Source organism: Carassius gibelio, chromosome B19 (genome assembly GCF_023724105.1).
Source record: "Carassius gibelio isolate Cgi1373 ecotype wild population from Czech Republic chromosome B19, carGib1.2-hapl.c, whole genome shotgun sequence".
In the NCBI taxonomy this organism is placed as follows: domain Eukaryota; kingdom Metazoa; phylum Chordata; class Actinopteri; order Cypriniformes; family Cyprinidae; genus Carassius; species Carassius gibelio.
The window spans coordinates 21,044,887-21,059,540 of NC_068414.1; the positions used below are offsets into that span (position 1 = coordinate 21,044,887).

The 14,654-nt window shown below is 36.8% G+C and overlaps 1 protein-coding gene across 6 annotated transcripts in view; it reads right to left on the reverse strand.

Annotated features, from left to right (window-relative positions):
* Positions 1 to 8,361, reverse strand: part of LOC127979353 (collagen alpha-1(XVI) chain) — a 64,539-nt gene extending 56,178 nt beyond the window's left edge. For 3 of the 6 annotated variants that reach the window (XM_052584730.1, XM_052584732.1, XM_052584727.1), the window contains exons 1-2: positions 8,029 to 8,355; positions 2,574 to 2,667 (exon numbers count right to left, since the gene is read on the reverse strand). In XM_052584730.1, coding sequence (XP_052440690.1) covers positions 2,574 to 2,649 — 76 coding nt within the window. In that variant the 5' untranslated portion in view covers positions 2,650 to 2,667; positions 8,029 to 8,355. Of the gene's footprint in view, positions 1 to 2,573; positions 2,668 to 8,028 lie in introns of all 6 variants that reach the window. The other 3 variants (XM_052584733.1, XM_052584729.1, XM_052584728.1) reach the window with 2 other exon arrangements.
* Positions 8,362 to 14,654: the final 6,293 nt, after the last annotated feature.

Genomic DNA, 14,654 nt, shown 5'->3' on the forward strand with positions numbered 1-14,654 from the left:
GGGGAGGAGAGGTGCATTTCAAACGCATGGAGAACAGACACGTCATCATGCAACGCAGACAGGGCTACAGTTTGAAGTGGAGAGAAGATTTCTGAGGTTTTCGGCTAATTCTTTTAATTTAGGGATACGTACCTGTACGGGTTGCTTCACCAGAGGTTCTTAGAAATAAAAAGTCCTTTGCTTGCCAGAAGAACGAAACCTTCATTTTAAAAATGGCAGAAGAAAAAAGTTCTTCACCTTGCCTGGATTCAGTCAAAACGTCTCCTCATTAACATTCACATTATCCTGAAAGCTCATAAAAATGATATACTGCATCCTACTCTTGTTCAGAATCACTACCGCATCCTCTGCTCTATATGTCCCTGATTGAATATTATTTATTGCATGTTTTTAGGTGTCAGAGTTGGCCTGGAGAAACTCATTAAGGAGAAAGTCAATTGGGTAAAGTCATCCTAGAGACCTACCATCCACCCTGTGAAACAAACCCAGGATAATTGGAGCTGGTGGAACGTGTGGAAAGGTTTTTTGGTGGGTTTGTTTGTCAGCTTGTTCAATCATGCATCACTTCTGAGCACAACATGGTGATGAAATGTCAAATGATGCAATCAGACCAGAAATGCACAAGAGAGAAGTCATATGAAAGTCACATAAAAATGTCTGAATATGATATTTACGAATATAGTATTTCCAAACATGCACAAATTAAGTAAAGTGCATTAATTTTGATCTAATGTTGACTTTAAAAATTTACCATGTGTCATCAATTAAATCTCATTCTTAACTAACTGTGGAATATCTGAAAAATAGGTTTAGGCATAAACATACTGTAGGATAGCAGTATAATCATACTCTTAAACTATGCAAGGTTTTTGTCATGAGAAGCACTAATGGGAACAAGGCTCATATTTACACATATCAGTAGAAGAGTGGCTACATTCAGTCAGACTTGCATTATTATTATAATAATAAGATAAAACAGGATTTTTTTGGACGCCCAGCTTGAAAAGAGTCTAACAAGCAAAGGCGCAAAAACAACATGTTCTAAGAGTTTAAAGTGATGAATGATAGAGGACAAGCCCTTACAAAGTTTCAACTGGAGATTCTGCCTCTAAACAAGCAGAACTTCACGTTTCCCAAAATAATTAGAGAACGAGTCAGTTTTGTATGAAGCCAATAGCCAGTAAGCCATTAGTTACAGTACGATGGTCTTCAAAACTCCTGAAACTTTTTTTAAAATGAGCTTAATTACAATGAGAAAACTAAATGTCATTCAAAAAAAGAAAGAAAGAAAAAAGTCTAGTCTCACTGCAATACTGTGGGACCCCCACTTTACTCAGTTCTGCTGTATGAGAACGTAAGGTGGAAAGATGGAAAGGTCCCAAATTTCCATAAGCATATTGTTGGGACACAGCCCTGGCAGTCTAGAGAAAAAGTCATGGCATCACTCTTTAAACACTGAGCCATTTTCCACTGTTCCATGTTCTTTTAGGATATTCAATCCCTTCTTTTTATTTTACGTATATACAGACCTTTTAAAAGTACAAAATGCACTTTGTAAGAAAATGTAATGTAAGAAAAGAAGCAACAATTACTTTGGGTTAACTTAAATTTGTTTATTCTCCTCTGACTAGTCTCCTCTATAAGCACAGACATTCAGCACACAGCAGATGTATTCACAGAAGGCTTCACTAAGCCGAAGCCTAGTGCATTTAGCTAACCAATGATATGTAGTTGGGATTGAATTCAGATTGAACACACACACACACACAATATATATATATATATATATATATATATATATATATATATATATATATATATATATATATATATATATATATATATATTCATGTCGTTCAAAACACATGACTTCATTTCTTTCACGAAACATAAAAAGACATTTTAAAGAATCGTGCTAGTTGCAATTATGATGATGACATTCAATCTTCAATATGTAGAAAAACAACAAAGTATCATAAAAGTGGCCCTACAACTTGAATTCCAAATCTTATAGAGCCAACAAAAAATGATTAATACCTGCTTGTTATGGGTAAGTTCTTTAAGAGAAGCAGTAACACGATTTCTGATCTTTGGCTGACAAACCTGAAAATCTGAATGAATTATCCGTACATCAAACTGGTTCTCAAGTTCAACAGATTTATTCATTTATTCGCAGTGGTTCTCAAGTTCAGTGGATAACCACTTTGATCCCTATATAACAAAACTATGGTTTGATTGGTAAGGACTTGAGACATAGTTCACAAGTTGTATTAAACACTTTTATAGTGCTTTTGAAGCATTATGCTTTCTGAAGTTTGAAATTGTCTCCATGGGGACTAAGAATAAGGCCCAGAACATTTCTTCAAAATGTCTCCTTTTACATTCTATGGAATGACATGAGGATGAGTAAATGATGACAGGATTTTCATTTTTTGGCTGAACTTCCCCTTCAGTGATTATTTAAATATTCATAATGTTATGTTGGCAGTAGTATGAATTAAACATACAGATTCTTAGCTGTTTGAACTAGCCTTTGACTAAGTCATCCTTTGATTTGGAGAACAGGCCCTTACCTTCAGCTAATGCCAGATGACCCCCGTGAACCAAGCAGATGGTGAGAAGCACCAGAGAGGAGCAGACGACCCTCATGACTCCCTCCTTCAGCTCCTAACCATGATAAAAAAGAATAAGTGAACAGGTGAGAAGGAAACAGCAGACAGAGACGAGTGTAAATAATCAGGAAACAGGTGTGTTATGAAATATTGTTATTCGCTTTTTTTCTTCTTTTTTTTATAATTTAATACTATACATCTGCTATAAAAAGAGTTTCTAAATGAATGCTGGAAAGTGTAAAGAGAGCATGAGGGAGCAGTCACAATCAATACAGTGGTTAAAGGAAAGATTAATAATGGTGCCTATTAGGTTGGATGGGTGATTTTTTTAGAGTATAAATTGTGCTAATGATCCAAAGAATTTCCAATAAAGCTTTGTAACCCATGACGTTTGATGATCATCATTACTGTGTCCATCTGTCCCTCTCAGTAACAGTTCCATCTCTCACATACACAGCAACACAATGGTTCGCCACATTGAATGCTAAATATACACTGTAAACTACCTGACACTTATATATATCTAGCTAGTTGTTTTTTTTTTGGTAAAAATATAAATGGTGTAATAATTAAATCAAGGGAGAATTGTTAAAACATACAGCTGATATTAAAAGTAAATATTCTTGTTTGCTGTAAACCGACCGACCCTGTCAATTTAGGACGACTCAACCTTTTTTTTTTTTTTTTTGCTTTTAGTCCAACCGACTTGCCGGTTGTACATTTGCATTAAGACCAACCAATTTTTTTTATATATTTTTTTTACTCTTCAAACAACTAATACAAAAGCAATAAAATAATAAGTATTGTAAATATATAAATTGCCTAGGCCTACATACAAACGAAGGCTACGTTCTTTCTTAAAAAAAAAAAAAAAAAAAAAAAACGTGACGTCATCTGTGTTTACACGGATGTCGCACTATGGCCTGTGCGTTCGCTTCGTCTCATTAACTGTCAGAGTCAACGGTTCGCACTTGGTAATGATGGCTGCGGCTGCAGTAAACAAAATGTTCGCAGTCACTGTTCAAAGTCATATGGGTTCGGTCACCATAATACATCTAAAAATTTCATTAAAACATCTTGACACTGCTTTAACTTGGCTCGAAGTTCTGGAAAAACTGTGGCCAGATCTTTTCCCATCCCTTCTCTCGTCTAGTCTAAAACTTCGAAAATCTATTGCATGAATCGATTGGACCAACCAACACAAGTTTCGAAAACGAAAATAGGAAATTGATTTTAACTGACTTCTATCGGAGCATGTCCATCAACTGCAGCTTCGGACAAACACGCATAACAGCAAATAATACTTCTGCACAGTGTTTCTCTTTTTACCACAGAAGTGTGAATTCTGCCGGTATTCAGATTTGGGCTAGAATCGCCTACGTATGCGATTTTTTTGTTGTTGTTGACATTTCTAATTGTAAACACAGCCATGTTGAAGCCAGCAGTAAATGTTTTGCATTATGGCAGTCCACTCTGCTTATTGTTTTTCGAGAATGTTGCACTCCTGTTTGCCATTGTGCACGTAACTTCACGCCAATAAATCATCAGAAATATTGGTCTTTACCAATATATTGCATCTTTACATTCGTCCTGCCTGTTGTCCGTGGACTTACCTATATTTGGTGTTATCTGCTGTATAAAATGCATCTAGACATGCAAAATAAATTTTACAGTCGATTTAATGAACACTTGTTACTCAAATCAAACAGGATTTTTTTCAAAGTGACGACCCAAGAAAGCAAAGTAAACGGTCTCTCATTTGTAGGTTGCATTGACACCTAGCGGTGGATGCAAGTAAAACAGTATAACAGTACCTAATTTTTTTCTTCTCATCTGAAATTCATGCAATAAACATGTTTTTGACAAAGATTTCAATTTGTTTGTGGTCTATATAGCCTGCATCAAAATGAGGTTTGCAATGATGCGCCGGAGGCACGCAGTCAGTGACGTCACGATATGCTAATTTGTTTAAATTCATACCTATGTAATCACCATCAAAAAATAGACCTACCTACCGACCCTTTAAAAAAAAAAATTACTGTACTGCAAACCAAAATATTTTTAAGGATGGACTTAAAGTAAAAGCTTGGAGGTTGGAGTTTAGATTTTTTTTTATGTTTTTGAAATTAGTTTTGTATAATCACCAAGGATGCATTTATTTGATTGGAAATACAGTAAAACAGTAATATTATGTAACATTATTACAATTTAAAACGACTAATTTATTCCTGTGATGCAAAGCTTAATTTTCAGCATCATTAATTCAGTCTACAGTGTCACACGATCCTTCAGAAATCATTCTAATATGCTCATCTGAGGCTCAAGAAACATGTATTTTATTATCAGTGTTGAAAACAGTTGTGTTCCTTAACGTTTAAGTGTATTTTTCAGGATTCTTTGATGAATAAAAAATTCTAAATAACTTTATCATGTCTTTGCATGTCACTTTTTGATCAAATAACTGCATCCTTGCAGAAAAAAAAAACAAAAACTGTTTCTTATGTGTACTGATGTATTATGTGTATCATGTCAGTGCATATGGAGGGATTCAGCACCTTTAATTGCTTGTATTGTAAAGGAATTATTCTAAATGGCTCAGATATATTTACATGTGTTCACAGAACTAACACCACCTTGCTCCCCTGTTTACAGTCATGCTGCTCACTCAAAATGACCCTCACTGGCATGTCTGGACATGAACCTGTCGGAGTGATGCATTAGTCAGAAAGCCTGAGGGGGCAGGTCTACTCCTCATCCTTTTATGGCTTTCTTGTAAATTTCAGCTCATTGGTGATGTGTGTGCAGGCAACACCTAATCTGCATCCTCCAACTGAGGTCATGGAACCTGTAGGCTCTGTACCAGATGAGACCAAAAGTGAAGTGAAGGTTTCATGTGCAATAATCCCACCCCAGAATATACACTACAACCCGAAGATGAGAAACGCTCTAACTTCTCTCACCGTCCTTCCACATGTCTGTTTGTATCATTCCGATTCAGTTATTTACAAAGCTCCAGCTCGCTTCTCACCGCAAAATCAACAGTGTTCTTGTAAACAAGACAACATCCATTCCAGGTAAGCGAGGCGGTGATACTCCATTACCTGTATTCAATGCCTCTGGGCAATTTCTCATTACCATTCACTTCCACGCACAGGAAAAGGAATGAAAATTAAAGCTTGTGCTTGTTTTGTTCCCTTTTCACTTTGTTTGCTGTGCAGCGAGAACAGCTGGACCACGCAGATAAAGGAAAGAGTCTCCCTTGCGTTCTGCCTTGGCTCAGTGCCCAGCAATCTGAAGTGAATGTCTATAGTCGAAATGACAAAAGCACTAGTTAGTGAATCAAGTATGTGGGCTACAAACGCACAGGGCTGACAATTCACAGTGTTTCAATGAAAGATTGATAGTTACAATCAATCTACGCATGCAAAAACAATAATTCGGGCCCATCTAAGAGAATGGCTAATAAACAAGCGCTTTAATTAGCTATTGTTCAAATGTCTACAGTCATTTTGTTTTGCAGACCGCTGACAGGAAGGAGGCTGTGAAGAGGGAACGTAGTGTGTTGTTTTCATGTCAGAGTCTGAGAGTTCAGGGAAAGAGGGAGCGCTAAACTTCCTCTCTGTCTTCAGAGCGGTGCAAACAAGAAACAAGCCGCATTTTTATGCCTATTTCACATATTTAGTGCTGTCAGTTAATCGCTGGGTTATAAAGATCTCTTAAAATCACTATTTTGGGAAGGCAGGGTGCTAGTAATGTCACTGGTGTGAAGGCCTAATCATATGACGTCATAAACAATGTAAAAGTTCAACAGTAAGTTAGACTGAACCTGGTGCATATACCCAATTTTCGACAGGACACAGCATTTGGTTACAAGAACCTGAGAGCTAGAGAGACACATCAAACACAGGCAGAGAGCAATCCAGAGGGATTTATAATGGGGTCTGTGGCATTTGTAATCATGTCTGTGGCACTGTTTAGCCTTCAATTACAGCTGTTTTGCAATCATTCTCCTCCAAAGGATTTTTTTTTTCTTTGCTACAGCATCTTTCTTTTCATTTAAGGCAGAGACTGTTTGCTTGAAGCTTGGTTTATCAAAGTAGACCTAATTATTTATGGGAAATGTGGCAAATCCAGCAACGGGAATAGTCTGTGTGTGAAAGTTATGCAGCAAACGTCTCTTCATCTCGTCTTCCCCTGCATTAGCAGCAGATGGTTTTATCATCAGATAGAGCATGCATTTTTTTTTCACTCCCACGAGCTGTTTTTTTTTTTTTTAATCCCAGTGTATACCCTTGGCAGACAGTATGCTGAAAAGGTTTGGAAAGAGATTATCAATGAACGGTCTGTGTTTAAAAGCATTTCCAGGGGGCTGCATTAAAGAAGTGTCCTGATTATACTTTGAAAGTTGCATCATTGCTGACAAGCATAATATGAAATGTGTAAATAATATTAATAACAATAAAACAGAAATATCTGAGAGAAGTTTAAGATTGCACAGCTGCAGGGTGCAGATGCATCCCCTCCTCTTCATGCTGACAGCATAACAGGGATGTGATCATATTCCAAACGACGTCACTGTGACACGCAGCTGTCCAGATGCGCGCGTGGAAAGAGCAGCGCGTATTCTGTCCTATTAGCCTACTATAAAATATACTGCAGTGATTTGCATAAAGGTAGAGGCAAATTAAATTTACGTAATATTGTTATTAAATATAATATAACTAAGAGAAACATTAACCCCCCCCCCCATTTATGCTGTTTTAATGGTCCCCTTTTTGTCCCTTTTTTACATTTAACCAGTTCCTCTTTGTTTAAATAGCAAAATACAATTGTTACAATAAATGAACATTTCTCTTTTTATCGTTTGTTTTTGTTAATACAAACACAATACAGATAGCCTATGCAGTAAATTCTAAAACGCAGTGATCTGAACACACGGAGCGCGCGAGTTATAACGCTCTACCGCTGGGGGGCCAAGATCAGGGCAACAAGTCAAAAAGTTTTAACCACAAACCAAAGTGGTAAAAAGTGATAAAAGAAAAAAACATTTGCACTAATTGCATGGGCAATCCGACAGCACGTTACACATTAAAACTGTAATGAAATATGCACCGAAAAACTATTTGAAGAGCACATTTGAATGAAGGAAATAAATTAAATCGGCTATAATATAGGAAAAAACATTCCTGTATTCCCAATAGCATTAACTGATGCTTATATGCATATGCTACAGTATATTGACTAATAAATTATTTCTAAACTATAGCCTAAAATAGGCAAAATATGTCCAGTTTCAGTTGCCTAAATAATAATTAATGGAAACTTAATCTATATAGGCTATCTCCGAGGAGTTTGCAAGGATCCTCGCCGCCGTAAAGACTCCCGATATGTCAGAACCAAAAATACATAATTTTACCTTCTGTGATCGTTAATCCAATGAATTATGGCCACATTAATCCAATGAAAACTCTTTTCAGTGTAATCCAGTTTGCTGAAAGAGCTTCCAAGAGTCGTCTCTTGCGTGGACAAAGTTTTTGCTTGGGAGTTCTCCTTCTCCGACTCCTTTCTCCCCTCCCCTCAGAGCTGTTTTAATAAACTTTCCCCTCACTGTCGTTCATCAATGGGAGAATCTCCAAGATTCGCTTGATGACATCATCAGCTGCTCCGGCGGAGTATGGAAACGCGCCGCGGGCTTTTCTTTCCGTTGCTGCCTCCCACAAGTCCTGCTTTGTTTGATTCCTCCTTTTCAACTATGATTCCACGAGTGAAGAACTTGTCTGAGGTCATGCTAATGCAGACAACGCCGTGGGTAAGACGGGTCATACAGTATGTGACTGAATACCAAAGGCAAAATATGACAAACTACTGCAGCAGTTTTGATGGTAACCATGGTTAAACGGCAATGGGTCGTCTGGTCCTTGTTCTGTTGTTTCAACTTTGGCGGTAAACCATGTGGATTGAATTATCCGCGTTTCCTGTAACTGTACGTTTTTAATAATTGAATCTAGATTACTCTTTTAAATATTCACTATCCATTACTTCATCAAAGAACAATGCAGTGTACACATATCCACACAATATTGGTGAAGCAGTAGGTTAATAATACTCAGAAGACGCTGCATCCAACCACTGGACAGTTTGAATTCTCATTCCATGGGAACTGTGGAGTCATCAAATTCAAAAAGTGTAATAATTTAAAGAATCTTTTTCCATTATAAAGAACATTCTGGGGAACGGAAAGGATATTGCAGTTTGATTGTGGAACTGTCAATGCCAGAGCTTTATCTAAGGGTGACATTTATTAGGCATTAATAATCAATTAGATAAACAATTCATAAATTAACAAACTAAAGCAAGCCACAGTATGAAATTATTTATTTATTTATTTGAAATATGATTATATTACAGACCTAAATAATAATCCTATTATTGCCAGTTATTAAGTTATTCTATTGGTACAGTTCTGGTAAAGGTTAATCAGCACATATAAAATGTGTCCTGATCACTAACGTTTTGCCCATTAGATTAGCTGTATTCTTCTCATAAATGTACATACTCCTTGCATAATCTGTAAGATTTTTAGCATTTTTCTGTTTATTATATTTTTAGTATAGCCTTGAAGAAGTTGCACATAATATTCCCCAAGACTTAATAAATGTATTTTCGTAAATATATTCTTCTTCTTCTTCCTTAATAAATTGAATATTTGCAGCCTTTTGTGACGTTTCCCTCAACTGTAGTGGAGAAGAACTTGAAAATGCAAAGCATGCTGGGAAAGAAATTATTTATTAGTAATGGCTTGATAATGTCAGCTTTAACAACCCAATAGATTTCATTGAAAAAGTTCAATATTGAAGGCTTCTAAACTACTTTCTCATGAGGCTTTTGTCATCTTCTCCAGCTATTTGCATGGAGGGCATAACCTTTGACTTAACCCACTGCATGCCTGCAGCAGTGACAGGAACATCTGGAAAAAATGTGCTTGGCTATCCATGTGCCTCAAGTCTTCCGGACCATAGCAAACATAAGGTATGCAGTCCAAAATCTAGAAATCAGGATGTAACAGAGCATTGGACTGGAGATATCCATAATGTATTGTACTGTAGTTCAGCCCAGTGAGTGATAAGTGCCAGATATTAAATACGAATGCTGCAGCATTGAGTTTTTTAGTTATCCTCACTATATGAAGTCAGACATTCCCCTCTGTGATTTTGCTGTGCTGTTTGGAACGATGATGGACAATCTTGATGTCATCTTGTAAAATATGGATGAGATGATATAAACAATGTTGTAAAAAACACACCCAGGGGGATGCAAACAAGCAGCAGTGGTGCTGGCGCACAGCCAATACATGTTTCATCTGCAGTTAGACCATTAAATAATATGACAGAGAGGAATAGCATTCATATTCAGTCAGGGTTCTACATATCAAAGTTTTTATGATTCCCTGTCTGGCTTTGGCATCGGCTTCCAGCCATGTTCTGTAAAGCAGTAGAGAAAGATATGGGAATAGCTTCCCTCACAGAGGACTCTATGTACGCGAAAGCTTCAAAAATATCCAGAGTTGTCTTCAAATATTTGTAGAACATATCCGTATAGAATGGTGTAAATATAACTAAACTAATATCTGATAACTGTCTTAAAACACTGCTTGCATTGTTTTTAATGCTTTTGAATGGTAGTGTATTATTTTTAATATTTTATTTATTCAGTTGAGATTTGTTGAACATTCAAATTGATCCATGACATTTTATTGGAATGAGAAATGTAATTGGATAAAGAGATAAAAAAGGTCAGGCACAAATTATTCTATGAGGGGTTTGATGGGTTCCAGCTTGATATTCATGATGCTATTTCTAACATTTCTGAAAACTTTTGTGACAGAAAAGTCATTTAGTCTAAGTGTGGCTAATCAACCTCCAGTGAAGAGAAAAGGCTATGAGGAATGTCCTTTTTCCACTTTTTCCACAAGCCTAGGGCACACTGTCAGACTGAATATAGTCTGCATTCATAGTGGGTTGTGTATTCCTGAATTTGAATTGAGGTAGAAAACTTAAGGAAGCAGAATTACAATGAACTAAAGTCATAAAAATGTTTACCTGGAAAAGGAAGGTTATTTAAGGTCTTATCTAAATCAAATCTTGAAGTTGGAAAGTTTTATAGACGTTACAGCCAGTCAGGCAAACAAGAACAGTTTGAAATTTAATTTATAGAAAGCTGCATTGAATCTACAGTACATTCATTTACATTTCACAATTTTTGAGATCAGTGCAGCATATGGGCAATTTAGTAAACTGCTAACAAAAAAAAATTCAAATGCACACTCTAGCCAGAGACCATCTCACACACACACACACACACACACACACACACACACATATATATATATATATATATATATATATATATATATATATATATATATATAAAAGAAAAAAAAAATCTCCACCAAATGCTCTTGGTGGATTCTCAGATAGTATCACACAGAGAAGACAGTGCTCAAGGACTGGGCACACCTACCCAACCACACAATTGGATTTGATTTCAAGGTTCAGCAGAGAGTGACAGATATGAATCATCTAATCTATGAGCTTGAACACCGGCCCTTAGACACATATGAGAGCCTTGTGGAGAGATGCTACATCTGTTTACTTCTGCAACCTCCCTTCATATTTAAAAATTAAAGTACATACTGAATTTCCAGATACAAAAAAAAAAAAAAAAAAAAAAAAAAATACATTTCTGGTGACAACATACATTTATTAAAGTCTTCTATATGAGTGTCAGGTAATTTTGTGTGTCATTACTGTGAAAGCAAATGAGTAAAAGCATTCATTAGTGGAATCTCGTTTATAAGGACAGACTGTCAATAAGTCGTTTTTCACAGCCCTATAAAAAAGCCAAAAACTGTTTTTCATAATGAAGGCAGTGTAGTTTCTACTGTTACACACATTTCCAGCACCAAAAGGAAGTTCTGGCACAGAAAAAATGGGCTCTGCACCAGCCCCTAAAATCTGCTGAACCAGGAACCACTAACGCCACAGGCCAAGGGGCGGATAATCAAGTTTGCTTTAAAAACAGCAACCTAATTTGACAAAGACTGACACAAAACAAGGCTCCTTTCTTTTTTCTATATCCTTATTAATAGGTGTGGTGTTCAAAAGAAAGAAATCTGCTAGATATGTGGATGCATGTTAAAGTGTTTCTTCTCAGTGTTTGACAATATGGCCGACACTTCTGCCACGTCCAATGCCAAAACATTTTTAAAAACATGGCCAACTGACACATATTCAGAGACTTCCCATTTAGGCAGTGAGCAATGGAAAAAAAAAGGGGGAGATGATTATGGAACTTGCTGAGACAGGAGAATATAGTGATGAGTCATGACCACAACAGCCAATGGAGTTTGGAGCACTTACAAATGTTTTTTTAATATATTACATATGGCTGGAAACTCAAACAGTGTCCACAACTGAACCATTGATATATGACATTTTAAAGTTTTATGCTATGGATCAAATTTGAACTAAATTATTTAAATATGAATGTATTGGATAATCTGATTGGAGTTCAAACTGGGTCAGTTATTATAGCAATATAGATTCTGTTCTAATATGTTCTATTTTATTAGTTGTAGATCAAACAGCAGACCTTGCAGAAACCTGGAGTAGATAGATGGGATAGACAGCCTTTTTGGGAATTCCTTGCACACTCACAATTCCAAGTTTTTCCAGACATCCTTCCAAACATACACCGCAAAGCTGATCCTAACACGAATCCTGACTCTTTATGCCAAATGCATTTTCCAGTCAAGATGTAAAACAGTCTTCATTCTTCACAGTCTGTTTTCACTTTTCTTCCAACTTTCATTTTGACATCAACCCCGCAACCATTTTACTAACATAATTTAGCTCCACAAACAACTTCATGCAAACTTTCAAGGACTTTTAAAAGGGCTGTTGTTCTAGGTATGATGATCTTTCAAACTTTTGGAATGCTTTTATTGTGGGATCTCTCTTCCTGAGCACAAAGACGATAATGACCGAATTTAGAGAGAATATAACCACTCTGAATGCCAAAAGTACAGAGATAAACAAATAGTTAGAAACTAGAATTGAAAACAGCATAGAGGAATTGAGTCCCAAATGTGCCACTTTTTCAGCAATATCCTAAATTCGTATAGCTTAAAGTGGGGGTGGAATGCTATTTCATGCATACTGAGTTTTTTACACTGTTAAAGAGTTGGATTTCCATGCTAAACATGGACAAAGTTTCAAAAATTAAGTTGTACGTTTGAAGGAGTATTTCTGTTACAAAAATACTTCTTCCGGTTTGTCACAAGTTTCGGAAAGTTATTTTCGAGTATGGCTCTGTGTGACGTTAGATGGAGCGGAATTTCCTTATATGGGTCCTGACGCACTTCTGCCGGAAGAGCGCGCGCTCCCGTATAGCAGAGCACTTAGAGCACAACAGACTTCACTGATCAGAGCGAGAGCATCGCGAAATGTCACAAAAGGAGTGTGTTTTTGGTTGCCAGGGCAAGACAACCCTGCACAGATTACCAAAGAAAAAACAGCATTAAGGGACCAGTGGATGGAGTTTATTTTTACAGAGCATCAACGGAGTTGCGAAATTGTTTGTTCCCTGCATTTCGAAAATGCTTGTTTTACAAACAAGGCCCAATTTGACGACGGATTTGCGTATCGTTTATTTCTTAAGGATGATGCAATCCCAACGAAAAAGGGTCAGGATTGTGTGTTGGAACCGCAGGCGGTGAGTAAAACTGCTTAAAATATCTCTGCCTCCTTGTTAGTGCGTCCGCCTCCCATCGGAGACCCGGGTTCGAGCACCGCTGGGAGCGAGTCGTTGCTGCTGCTGCTCTCGTTCAGTTTCAGCCTCGGGATCTGATTCTGGATCATAAATAAATGGCTGAATCTGACTGTAAGCCATGGTTTGTTTTGGATGATGTTTTTTTCCTCACGGTAATGTCACAGCTTCCAAACGCTCTCTATGCAAAAGCCTACTGGCGCTCGTGATTCTTTAGCTCCGCCCACACGTCACGCCTCTAGGCGCTCGTGTTTTTCCGGGAAAAATCGGTACAGACTATTTTTCTCTTATGAATATAATAAAACTAAAGACTTTCTGGAGTTATGAAGGATGCAGTACTACTCTATAGGTGCTCAAGATTAACAGGATATTGAGTGAAAACGAGCATTTCACCCCCCTTTTAAGTAGATACTGTTGCCATGTTCTGAATAATGTGGCTGTTTTTGGCTCAAGTAATCACAGCCTTTCTGATTCAGAGTGCATAAAGTGTCCAACATTACACAAGTTTCTTCAGTTAATTAAGAGCCATGTCATTCCAAATAGTAAGACCATCGTTCATCTTCAGAACACAAATTAAGAAATTTTTTATGAAATCCGAGAGCTTTCTGATCCTGCATAGACAGCAACAGAACTATACCACGTTCAAGGTCCAAAAAGTTAGTAAGGACGTCAATAAAATAGTCAATTTGACATCAGTGGTTCAACCTTGATTTTATGAAGCTACTGTAAGAGAAAACTTTTTGTGTGCAAAGAAAACAAAAATAATGACTTTATTCAGTGTTTTTTTTTCTTCCATCTCAGTCTTTAGTCTTTTCCTTGTGCACAAAAAAAGTATTCTTGTAGCTTAATATAATTACGGTCACATCATGGACTATTTTAACAATTTCCTTACTACTTTTCTGAGCCTTGAAAATGGCAGTTCTGTTGCTGTCTATGCAGGGGCAGAAAGTTCTTGTAATCCCCTTTAAGGAATCAGACTCTGCATCCAAAACCATGCTACCTAAGATGTTTAAGCTAAATGGATTCTTGAATGAATGAATAAACAAACAAAAACATACATTTGATAATTAGGTTACATAATAATTGTGGCTACAAAATGAATAGTGCCCAAAATATATCACTCTGATGAAGATTAGTGCACAGGTCGAATCAGTTAAAAAATGCAACGTAATTTATTATTTTTTTTTTTAGCATTTTGTAAAAATGACTTTTGCA